The sequence below is a fragment of the Hylobates moloch genome, unplaced genomic scaffold (genome assembly GCF_009828535.3).
Source record: "Hylobates moloch isolate HMO894 unplaced genomic scaffold, HMol_V3 SCAFFOLD_1, whole genome shotgun sequence".
Taxonomy (NCBI): domain Eukaryota; kingdom Metazoa; phylum Chordata; class Mammalia; order Primates; family Hylobatidae; genus Hylobates; species Hylobates moloch.
Window position 1 is genome coordinate 223,562,311 of NW_026652276.1, and position 12,982 is coordinate 223,575,292.

Here is a 12,982-nt window from a genome sequence, read left to right on the forward strand (position 1 = left end):
CCCAAGGCAATTTGAGTTTGACAAAGAGCACATTTGTGCTGTTCCTGCCTACTGGCCACTAGGAGGCACTGTGTCTTCATTGTCATCCAGAGTCTATGGGGGAGGGGCTGGGATTGCTCCCTGGAGGATCCTTAATGAAAACCCTGGAGTTGGACCTAGATTCAGGGAGCTGGGTTGGAGGTGTCTGCAATGAAGGCTGAGAATAAAAGGATTAGAGACCAATGCTTTTGCCTTTATTGATGCGGAGATGGGTTTTGCTCTAAATTGAGATTTGAATGGGGCTCTGAGTAGCAGACGTGCTTGCCAAGTGGATATACCTCTGAGCTCACTGAAGATGTGGAGGCACAAGGAGCTGGGGTGGTGAAGCGCCCGTGTTCTGGGCTGGGGAAAGCAGAGAAGCAGTTTTTGTGTCACAGGAGCCTTGTAGAGCCTGGCCCCAAGCCAGCCGAGGCTAGCCCTACCTGTTCTGTCGAATGTAGAGGGAAGAGCAGGTAGAAATGGAGGCGCTACCCTGGACCATGTCAGAGGGAGCCTGTCCTCAGGGAGCTTCAATCACAATGATGCTACCAGCAGCATAAAAACACTTATTAGCAAGGCTTAGGGTGGAGTAGGACAGAATTTTCTCCCCCAAGAACTTTTGCTCTGGGCAGGAAAATGCCGCAATCTAGCTCTAACTCTATTACTCCAGATGCCTCTGTGTCCCTGGAAGAAGGTGGGGTCTGAGCATATAAAAGTTGTGTTTGTTGGTTTGTTTTGCCTGCGTTGATTTCGTTTTTCCATGTGATCGCGCATCTGACTCTACCAGTATTTTGTATCCGGCTTCTGCCTCTCTCTCTCATGAGTCCCATGGCTACCATAAGGTATTCAATTTCTATTGCTGCTGTAATGAATTACCACTAACTTGGTGGCTTACAACCACACAAGTATTACCTTACAGTTCTGGAGGTCAGAAGTCTAAAATGGATGTTACTGGGCTAAAATCCAAGTGTTGGCAGGGCGCATTCCTTCCTGAGGCTCTAGGGAAGAACTGTTTTTCCTCCTTTTCAGCTTCTAGAGGCCACCAGCACTCCTTGGCTCATGGCCCCATTCAATCTTCAAAGCCAACAAGGGCTGGCTGAGCCTTTGGTCACTCTGCATCACTCTGATGCTCACTTTTCATCCTCCCTCTTCCACATTTTAGGACCATTGTGATTACATTGGGCCCCTATATTAAGGTCAGCTGATTGGCAACCTTACTTCACTTGGAACTTTAATTCCCCTTTATCAGGTAATTTAACACATTCATAGGTTCCAGGGATTAGGCCTGGGCATGGATGAAGGGCCATCGTTCTGCCTACCAAACCTAGGCACCTAGTAACAGGGAGGAAAACATGCTGGTCCCCTTGAAAACTGGTTGATGACCACCGTTTTACATTCTGGATCTAACACACACAACAAAGGGATGGAGCCCACAAGGAAACAGACACCTCAGGTCACACAAGCTCATCTGTAAACTATTTGCTCCTTAGGATGGGCAAGTCCCCTGGGGTGCAGGGGACTCAGCTGTATGCCTCTGTGCCAACAGCGAAAATGTGGCCTTAAACTACTTCTTCTTTGTTAGCAAATAACCTAGTTGACCAATACATAGAGACCAATACATAGAGCAGAGGTTCTCTCAGTTCTCTACACTCTACATCCTGAGAGGAAGTCAGTTAGTGAGATGTAAGATTCTTTTATAAGAAAAAGGCCAGGTGTAAAGATTAAGAAATGCTGAGCTTTGCTAGAGGGAAGAATAAGATGTAAATCAACTCTGGAGCATTTAATTTCCAAATCTTTGTGAAAAAGACAATCTTATTTCTGATTTATTGTGTGGATAGAGAATGTGAGAAATTCTGTGCTCTGGGCTTTGCAAACTCAATAGAGTTCAAGGATCAATAAACTCAGAGAGGCCCTTCACTGCAAAGAGGAGCTTTGAAATCTAATGAGCTTTCGGGACACCGATTCAGCTCTTGTATCTTTAACAACGCCGTTGACGGCCGGGCGCGGTGGCTCACGCTTGTAATCCCAGCACTTTGGGAGGCCGAGGCGGGCGGATCACAAGGTCAGGAGATCGAGACCACGGTGAAACCCTGTCTCTACTAAAAATACAAAAAATTAGCTGGGCGTGGTGGCGGGCGCCTGTAGTCCCAGCTACTTGGAGAGGCTGAGGCAGGAGAATGGCGTGAACCCGGGAGGCGGAGCTTGCAGTGAGCCGAGATAGCGCCACTGCACTCCAGCCTGGGCGACAGAGCGAGACTACGTCTCAAAAAAAAAAAAAAAAAAAAACAACGCCGTTGACATGCTTGCTCTTCCTGGGTAACTCAGATGCTAACTTCTAACTCATTTAAAGGCATTTGAAGAACTAGGAACACAGAGCCACCAGTGAGCGATATAGGAGAGTTTGCAGAGAAGCTGGCTTGCAACAAGGCAATGAGTTCATCTTTAAATGGATATAGTTGGCAGGCTCCTAGGTAAGGCATGTTATGGAGAAGGTGCTATGAATTGATAATATCAAAGCAAATCTACAGGGATCCTCTGCAAGTGTGCATCTGTATCTCAGATCAATTATAGTTGACTTCAGTCCTGCCTGATTCATCTCCCAAAAATGTAGCCTCCGCTTAAAGGAGCTTTCAAGTTGGGGGTGGTGGCCCATTCAGTGATGTCACTAACAGATGCATCTTGTGGGGGTAAAATGTCCCAAAGTATCTTTTTTTGCTTGTATTCATAAGGGCCCTGGTCTGGAATGTGCCACATCTCCTCTCACTCTGCCCTGGACTCCTGGACCCTCTGTGTGTCCCTTTGTATCCTGGTAGCGAGTGAGTCCTCACGTATTTATCACCCTCATGCTGGGCCTCTGTATAGATGACTTCCTGTATTTTCCTTATTCTGTTTCCTAATTTTGCCTTCTTTTATAGCATGCACAGATGCTGGCATTATCCAGTCACCCAAGCATGAGGTGACAGAAATGGAACAAACAGTGACTCTGAGATGTGAGCCAATTTTCGGCCACAATCTCCTTTTCTGGTACAGACAGACCTTCGTGCAGGAACTGGAATTGCTGAGTTACTTCCGGAGCCGATCTATTATGGATGACGCAGGTATGCCCACAGATCGATTCTCAGCTGAGAGGCCTGATGGATCATTCTCTACTCTGAAGATCCAGCCTGCAGAGCAGGGGGACTCGGCCCTGTATGTCTGTGCAAGTCGCTTAGCCACAGCGCTGCAGAATCTCCCCCTCCCTGTGCAGAAACTCTGCTGCTTCCTCTTTTCTCCACAGCTCCCAGCAGTCCCGAGCAAAGTCTTTCCTGCCTCACCCTCCCCACAAGAATAATTAAGTGGGTTTGGAGCATGTCAAAGACAGAAGATGATACAATATCAACATACAAAATCTTGTGTAGGAGATAACGTCGAAAATGCATTTTGCAAATTTCTCACAAATTGCATATGGGATCAGAACTCACACACAGGTAGGATAAACCTTAATTACCCACACCTTAGGTTTCCCTGCCTTCCTGTATTTGCCACCCCCATCCAAACTGTGGGAGCTCCTGAGACTGGCTATGTCTTGCCTACTTCATTCCCTTTTCACTCTAAGCCGTGAACAGAAATTTCCCCTGCAAGTGCTCTTTATTGTAAATGAAAGTTCTTTTCTATGATTGTGGGCATTCCTTTATAATGCTAAGTTTAATTTACCATTTATATACGGATTTTTACATTACACTTAAAGAGACCTTCAGTGTGGATAATACAGGCAGTTTAATACATTAGAAGTAAGCTACCCCTCTTGGCCTACAGGGATCCATTTGTTTCTATCTTGCATAAAGCAAGCCAGCTGCTAGCTAAAGGTCTGTGTGCACTCACAGGACACTGATGAGATCTCCTCCACTGCCTGTTCTGGAACTATCAATATGAATATACACAGGGTGTCTAAAAGCACACAGGGCCAGGTGTGGTGGCTCATGCCTGTAATCTCAGCACTTTGGGAGGCTGAGGCGGGAGGATCGCTTGAGGTGAGGAGTTCAAGACTAGTCTCGGCCTCCCAAAGTGCAGGGATACAGGCGTTAGCCACCATGCCTGGCCTCTCCACCCAATTTTTAAGCCCATGAGAGCTAAGGCTGTGCCTGCTGCATTTACCAACATTGGTGCCTGGCATGTGGGGAGACCCATTTCACAGAGAATGGATGAGTGAATGAGAGGCTGAGCAAGTGATGAGTGGGTGGAAAAATCAATAGCAGGAACACGGTACATCTACTGTAACCTGGCAGAGACCTAGCATTAAGTACAAGAAAGCCCACCCCTTTGATTGCTGGCCCAGGTCGGTCTCGGAAAGTGATGGGGAATCACCATCATGGCAGCCACACCTGGGTCAAGGTTTCCTCTTGCGGCTGCAGCACAAGACCTCCTCCAGGTCTCTGTGCTCTCCTTCAGGGTCTTTCCCCACAACAAATCGAGACAGATCAGCGATCCACTTCTAGAATTCCACCCTTAAAGGTTATTCCTTGAAACCACTTCTGGTAAGAAAATCTCCATTAAGTTTGCACCAATAAAACAGGGCCACTACAAGTTTGAGAGTGTAACAGATTTATGATCAGAATTAGACTTTCTGCATACGCGGGAGGAGCTGAGGAAGAGAAGGTCTGGAGGAGAGAAGTCAGAAGGTGAGGCAGCCAGTCAGTAGCCAGGGCTTCTGGAGCTCTGGGCAGGACAGGCTGGATTGGCAGAGACATGGGAGGATCAGAGCATGCCAGGCCATGCAGTGGGACCTTGAGCCAGGAGCAAGGAAAAGGCCAAGGAAACCTGCTTCTGGGGAAGCTGTTCCCACTCTATGGGGGCCACCCCTGCAGGTGCACTGCCAAAACAGCAGCCTGGCTGCTGTTTGCCAGCATTTGGGAAGATGAACTTGACACAGAGTGCAGAAGGAACAGGACTTCCTAGGTCTTTTGGATGCCTCTGTATCTGCTGGTCACAGACTCTCACTGTCTGACCACAATGACCTGCCAAGTGTAATAGTGACTGCTTTTCATCTGTCTTCCAAATTTTACCAAATGTATCCTTGACCATCTCTACCCCAGAATGATAAGATAAATGGCATTCTGGGAAAGGCAGGCTCTTGCTTTGCAAAGTTGACTTAACACAATTCGGCCCAGGATGGATTCTCCCAGATTAAGGCTTTGGATCACACAACTGCCTCAACCTGCCATGGTCCCTGGACTCTTCTCCATGGACACCTGTGTTGCCCAGGTGAATGTGGACACACTTTGTATGTGGATGTTCCAGACACTGACTACCAACTTTTCTTTTAATCCTGTACCTGAAATCTACCTCCATCCAGCTGGTCTATATATGTATGAGATTTATTTTTTTAAAAATAGAAAATTTGAATTCTATTCTAAATCTTTACTTGGGACTGTCCATAGAGCATTTTTGACCCTACTAAGCTGTATTGTGGGTGTATCTGGCAGCCCAGAGTGCGGCAGACTGTTCTTGGGCCCATACATTTGCGAGTTAGACTGGAGATGCCTGTAAACATGACAGATTCTTGGTGTTGTTCACTCTCAGTCCAGGCCTCTCTGGAGTGTCACAGACTACCATCAAACAAATAGATCCACAGTATGAAGAACATAAGGACATAAAAATTGCCAAACAGTATATCTAGTAATGCCTCATACAATCACTGAAAACAAAATAGTAAGTCAAACAGTTGATTAGCTGCTCCTGTGTCAATGATGGATCGGCAGGAGTGATCTAGAATGCAGCACAGAAAATTAAAAGTGAAATATGAAAAAGTTAAAGAACAGGGAAGAAAAAAAAGGATGTTTCCCGTATATTAGAACATGCATATTTTCATAAATTCCCATTTTTTCTTGCATATGATTGCAGTTTTAAACAGATAAAATAGGTAGAATGTTATGAGGTGATATTTATGAGATGTTAGCTGAGAATTATTTAGAGTTGTTTAAGGACCTAAATTCAGAGTTTCCAGAATCAAAGTGAATCTCAAGTAAGACAAATAGTCAAGTCATCGGGAAATTGTAGAACATGAGGGACAAAGAGAAGATTTTGAAAGCAGTCAGAAAGAAAACAGAAATACCTCCCATAGGAATAGACGGAGAACAAGAGTAAGTCAAGACAGTGGTTAAAAATAACCATTAGCTCAATTGTCATTCTCCTTCATTTAAGGTGACATTGATTAAAAAAAAAAACTGTTATAAGTGGAATATGAAAAAAGACCGCTGTGAGTTTCTACCAAGGTATCTTTTCTGAATTACAGTTAACAAAGGTGGGAAATTATCCCAAAGAGAGGCATGAGGGCAGTTCGTGAGGGAACCCATATGATGGGACAGACCCATTGGACATGTGTGATGGGGGGAATGGAGGAGGCTGGGGCATGAATGGGGATGGCAGAGGGGACCTTGACCGTCAGGAAACACAATGAGCTTAAACCCTTTGTGCCCTATGTTAGGGGCGCTGTTGGTACATCCTACAGACAGAGGAGCGGCTGTGGAATGCAAAGATGAACTCAGAGAGGCAGCATGAGGCCTCTGTTTCCAGACAGCTCTGGAGCCCAAAGCAATGAGCCAAGCATTGATGTTAAAAAGGAGCTTATAAATATTTAAAGCATCACCTAAGTGTGTTCTAACAGAAATGCTGTGGCCCTGACATCCTGGGGATTGAGAGAGGAAGTGATGTCACTGTGGGAACTGCCCTGTGGAGACAAGGACGTCCCTCATCCTCTGCTCCAGCTCACAGTGACACTGATCTGATAAAGCCCCCATCCTGGCCTGACCCTGTCATGGGCACCAGGCTCCTCTGCTGGGTGGTCCTGGGTTTCCTAGGGACAGGTGAGTCCTCAGAACACAAAGTAGTTTCATTTTTTTTCTGTGTGTAGGCATGTGTCTGTGTGTGTGTGTGTCTGTGTGTGTGTGTGAAGACTACAAATATTTTCCTTATTCTGTTGCCAAATTCTATTTCCACAGATCACACAGGTGCTGGAGTCTCCCAGTCTCCCAGGTACAAAGTCACAAAGAGGGGACAGGATGTAGCTCTCAGGTGTGATCCAATTTCAGGTCATGTATCCCTTTATTGGTACCGACAGACCCTGAGGCAGGGCCCAGAGTTTCTGACTTACTTCAATTATGAAGCTCAACAAGACAAATCAGGGCTGCTCAGTGGTCGGTTCTCTGCAGAGAGGCCTGAGGGATCCGTCTCCACTCTGAAGATCCAGCACACAGAGCAGGGGGACTCAGCCGTGTATCTCTGTGCCAGCAGCTTAGCCACAGCGTGGCACAGTTGCCTCCTTCCTGCTCACAAACCTCATCCTTCTCTCTCCTTGCAGCCCCTAGAGACCCTTAACAGAGGGCTCTCTTTACTCCTCACTTTTCATGGGAAAAAGGCAGATTTGGACCTCGGCTGTCCTTTGGGTAGGAAAAGACCACAGATTCATTCCTGAAACACAGTGACTGCAAATGTAGCTGGTGAAAACAATCACGGCCCACTGCACTCCAGGAGTCCTCGGAGCCAGCTCACTGCTCCAAGCAAGGAGAGGGTGTCTTAGCCTTGGCCTTCAGGGCAGACATGCATCTTCTGTAGGTCTTGGAGGCTGCTGTGTTGCCCACATACATGAGGTTGTCATGGGCAGGAAACACGCTTCTTCTTCATATGTTGGGGCATCTGGAAGGTCTGAGGCTACATCCCCAGGAACATCTTTCTTCTGAAGCCTGTTCTACCCCGTCACCTTGGAAGTTTCTGCAACAAAATATCAAACATCTCTTCCTGTTTGAAGTAAAAGTCTTTGCAAATTTGTGGTCCTTATTGATAAATACAATCATGGTAACAATAGGACTTCACTTCTTCTGCCCACTTCAAGCCACGTGTATCCTTTATTTTGTTTGCATTTGCCATTGCTGCTGTCCTGACAGACAGAAGCATACATTCACCACCCCTGCCCGTTCACCTTGATTCCCTCAGGAAATCTAATTTCTAGACTCTGAGGGTTTTCATTGCTGCCTAGCTCTTTTGATTTGAAATAATTTTCCTGAGGCCAACTCAAGATGTGTTTTATTTATAATATTGATTCTATTTCTTTTTCTTTTATTCTTCATATTATGTATTATTATATAGTACTTGTTATAAATAGAAGTACAATGATTATATTGTAATAGAATCTTCAACTCGTCTGTGGGTGATGCTGCAGTTTGTATCTATGAAAGCAAATGCACTGGCCAGAGCTGATGTGATTATGGATCATGGGTTTCGGGGAGTCCTCGGCGACAGACCACTTCTCCAAGTCTGGGACTCAGTGTCCCAGACGCAGCCATGATAGAGGTGCCCTGAGTCTTTCATAGCTAGGAGGGGCATCATAGCCCTCCCAAATTCTCTGATCAGAAATTGTGGTTGTACACACACCAAATTTCTTTCCCCAGAGAATGATGGTCTCTGGTTGGGAGTTGCTCTAGACTCATTTTTTATTGTGCCATCATCAAATCATTCCTTGCTCAGGTACCCTGTGTCTCCTGGGACTGAGTAAGGCCAGGGCACAGATGGGAATTCCTTGTCTTCCTAGACCTTGTCTCTAACTGCTGCCACCTTCCTCCACGTGACTCCTGAGACACCTGGTCGTAACAGTGGACAAGCTGTGACACTGAGGCTGAACAGAACACAGTTCACAGTTGTAAATGGTGCTGCAACAACATGAAACAAAAGCAATCAGGACTTCCAACTTATACAGAGAATGAACATACAAGAGTAGCAAAGGGCAGATATTACTAATGAACAAATAGGAAGGAATCAGTTTCTGCTCTAATGAAATCATTCCGTTGTCTCAAGCAGGAGAAACATTTCATTGCAATTACTTCAAGTCAAAGGTAGCAGCTTCCCAACCAACCAGCATAGCTATTTGCTCTGTGATCTTGGCAGTTTCAAAGGACTCAGAAATCCTTTCTCTGCACAAACATCCCTTTGTCCCTTCCAAGACCCAGGATCACACACTCTGATCCTATCATGAAAATAATGAGGTGTGCTATAGTTGTTGTGGCCTCATTTTTTGTGTGTTGTGTAGGAAGCCTTGAAGAACTTTGAAAGCTTTGCTCTTGAGTCTAGGGATGTGCTGGAGCCAGCTTGTATGACTCAGGAGAACCAAATAGGCATATTCTTCCCAGCTCCCAAACACTGAAGGCATGTTGGCTGCTTGAAATCTGCCATGGTGGGTATGCTGGTACAACAGAAATTAGCAAATGCTACCAGACATGCCCCCACCTTCACACATACCCAGTTTAGCAGCACATCACTGGGGTATTTTCTGATGTCCCTGTTATGCCAGGTCTTGTGGGGCCAAAAGGGCTCAGAATTCACCTCCCCTCTACTCTTGTTCTTAGAAGCCATCATCTAAGGGGCCTCGATTGCTCATATTTCTATTCAACCTCCAAATTCTCTTGCTCTGTAATTCTATGTCTCCTACAAGCATGCCAGTCTGGAACAGGACAATTATTTTGAATGTAACTAAAGGTATCACTGAACCAGTTCAATATTTACAAATTATGTTTCCTCACATGGAATATTCAGATGCTGGAGTCATTGGGAACAGAGATGGCCAAGCAGCTACATGTAAGCTGTGAACCACTTATAGCCCCACTATTATTCTAGGCACTGACAGACCCTGCAACAAGGACTATTTTGCTTTGGCAGCTAAGCAGCTCCACATCAGTCAGGAATGACTCTGCTTTTACTTCAGTCTGAGAGGTCAGAAGGGTCACACCCTCAATATTCTCCTCTCCAAGACGGAGTATGGCCACTCTCCATCTCAGTCCCGGGAAGTTGTCCAGAGCTCCCTGAGAATCCCTGCTCTGGGGCAGAATCACCAAGGCTCATCCTCGCCAGCTCCCCACAGGCTCCAGCAGGACTTTCCTGCCAGGTGCAGGGCACAGGAATGGCTCTGCCTGTCTCTTAGTTAGAGGAATGCCATGCAACGGTATTTGTATCAGAAGGACTGGGATTCTGGGTCTCCTTTAAAGTACTTCATAATATTTTCTTTGTTTTTTGTTTTATTTTGCCATCTCACTGATGAGGAGAGGAATCCGTTGGTAGTTATATTGTTTTTGGCACTTGGGAAGGTTTTTATGGTTAAGTCACATTAAGAAATTGTGCCTTTTTTTTCCGGTTCAGATATAATCCAAGGCAGTGAAAGAAACAGCAATAATTTTGAAAGCAGTCACTTATGCATCCTATGATAAAGGTGTTAAGTTTCATTGCCCACATCTAACTTTCAGTCTAGTGAAAATGAAAAGGCACAGTTAGGGGGCATGTGAGCATGCCATGAGAGAGGTTGATGCCAATTGAGAAGTCTGTGCCAATCCCCAGTACTGTGGGATTGAAGGGTAGGGAGAGATGACCTCTCCTTCAGACCATGCTCAACAAGGAGGGAGTGAGAGTTCATCCATGGGAACCTGAGGAGGAGCAAATCCCAGGGGCATCTAACTCAAGCTGCAGGAGCAAATCCTTGGAGAGGAAAATGGTCCAGTTCAGCTGTCACAGGTGACAGGAGAAAGCAAAGTCATCTAATCCACAGTCCCCTGGCTGATTTGCTTCCTTATAATAGTGTTTTGCACCAGTGTGTCCTCATCTCCCGCTGCTCCTCTGCCTCTTTCATAATCATCTCTTCCCTCTTTGTGGCTCAGATCAGTAGATGTGCATTGTACAAGCTGATCATTTCCTGTAGCAGCCCCTTTGCTAGTCCTAGCTATATCCATCCTTATTTTCTGCATTAGGTACTGCTCCCTCCACCATTGCTTATTGCCTTGTAACAGGTCTCCTTTATATATTTCAATTTTACTTTTTATTAATAGACATTTTTGACTTCATCTTTTGCTTATCTATGCTTTTGGGGTAACACTGTCATTTTTGGAGGGCATTTTTGTTTATCTTTAGTCATTTAGATTAAATAATCTCTTTATATTTCAACGTCTGTGTTTTCTTCCTATTTTCAACCAAATATTATTTCCTTTCATTCCTCTCATTCTGTTCCTCTTTCTTTAGATGGTAGTTTTAAGGGAGAAAAAGTTAGACTATAACTGGAGCTATGTGATAAGAGTTATTCAGAATGAGGATGGGATATTAAGATTGGTAATTCAAAGCAATAGTCAGGGTTAGAACTAGTGTTGGGATGAGGGTTTAGGGAAGATGCTCATAAAACCTGCGGGATGGCACTTCTGGAATATTCTGGCAGCTCACTCTGCAGACACTTCCCAGCATTCCTTGGGCCATTGCAGAAGAAACTGATGAAACTTCAGTTATTGGCCACAAGATGGCAGTGTGGTCCACTGGGAACTAAAGGGCTCTGGGGAGTCTGGGAGAGCAGCCTAGGAGGGAAAGGGTTAAGAAAAATTAGGGCTTGGATCCAATCTTATGCAGATGTTGCAGCAGTTTTCAGTTATTGCTAGACTACCTACGGCTATGCAAGTGATGGGACATCCCTCTAATCTTTAATGAGATCTACAGTTGAAGAATGTTGGCTGGGCTGCCTTGGTGTGGGGCAGGTTCAGAGGAGCAACTGCCTCAGAGAAACAGGAGAAAGCTAGGGGCACACTGTGCCCTGATCTCAGTGCATCTCTGTTGCACCTCATCTTCCCTGCAGGTCTCGCCAAGCAACAGCTTTAACCTGCTTGAGTGATCTGGGATTCTGCAAGTTTATAAGTCGTACTGATAACATCACCTTGGCTGAGATTCCATTGGACACCAAGCACCTGTACTCTGGAAGACAAAAAATATTGATAACAATTTCTAAAACACCTAACTAAACAAACTACTGAAGGAAAATGTTAATAGATGCACCAAACTGTGCTGTTAGAGCTGAAGATAATAGACTGGTAGAATTATCGAAAAGAGACTATAAATAAGTCTCTACTAAGTATTTGTGGGCATCGAGCAGTGTTTGAGTCCTCTCAGGGTAGATTAATGAAGGAATTCAGTTATTATCTTCACGTTGGCTTGGATTAAAATCCATGAGCTCCTCATTTTATTTTCTTGTAAAATATTACAGAATAATATTGAGCAAATATTTCATTTTTCTCTGGCCTGTATCCCTGTTTAGCACTTACAGGTAAAGCGGACACCTAGAGGCAAGGTTTCTTTAGTTGGGATCCATTAACTGCAGGACTGGGAGGTCCATAGCTGGGCTTCACAGGGATTGCAAATCCCATGTGTCTGTGCTGTGCCCAACTCCCCTCTGTGAGGCTACCAAAGGGGGAGGGCTGGGTTCCCCAGGACCCCACTCACAAAGAGGGGAACAGACTGTTTGCTTGGCAAAAAAAATCAATTCATCAATTGGCCAATCTGTTGAAATTCAAAATGAAAGCCTCAATTGTAAGACTGATGAATGCCCAATTTCCCAATTTATGAAATGTATAGCAGCTCAGGGTTCTCAGAATGATTTCAACAGCATATGAAGATATTTTTAGAAAGCTTTTGTTTGTCTACAGCTTTCCTTGATATTGATCCTCAGTTGTTTTTCAGCCCACTCATCCGTTGAGATTAATTTGATGCCAAATTTCAATGCTGAATATTTCAGTCACTGAGCACTTCTCACATTCTCCATATCTTACACAGATATGTGTGCTTCTGTCTTTTCTTATTTTTGTGTGATTCATTTTTAAATTCGGCTGTGCAGAATACAAGCATACATTTGTAAATGACTCTCTTCTTTTATGCAATTTAGCTGTTTACTTTTCAGTAATACTTTTTATTAAGGTATAATTAATACAGTGTAAAACACAAATATTAATATAAGGACATCCTGGTACATTTTGACAAATGCATCTGCCAGTGCAACAGTAACTGAAATGATTATAAAAAAAATTTCCATCACTCAAGAAAGTGTCCTCATGCTCATTTCCAATCAATTTCTATTCCAGAGATAAAAACTGTTATTTTTATCACCATTGACTAACTTTGTCTATTCTTGAGCTTCATA

At 44.7% G+C, this 12,982-nt stretch overlaps 1 protein-coding gene and 1 gene segment (V, D, J or C); both read left to right on the forward strand.

Moving 5' to 3' along the window:
• The first annotated feature begins 654 nt into the window (after positions 1–654).
• LOC116812528 (T cell receptor beta variable 12-3-like) lies at positions 655–3,349 on the forward strand. The segment is given in 3 exon segments: positions 655–712; positions 2,748–2,834; positions 2,934–3,349. Coding segments are annotated over 3 exon segments (561 nt in total).
• Positions 3,350–6,416: 3,067 nt separating this feature from the next.
• LOC116812537 (uncharacterized) lies at positions 6,417–7,468 on the forward strand. The gene is made up of 3 exons (XM_032758293.1): positions 6,417–6,488; positions 6,662–6,860; positions 6,996–7,468. The coding sequence occupies exons 1-3, from the start codon at positions 6,417–6,419 to the stop codon at positions 7,466–7,468; spliced, it is 744 nt and encodes a 247-aa protein (XP_032614184.1).
• Positions 7,469–12,982: the final 5,514 nt, after the last annotated feature.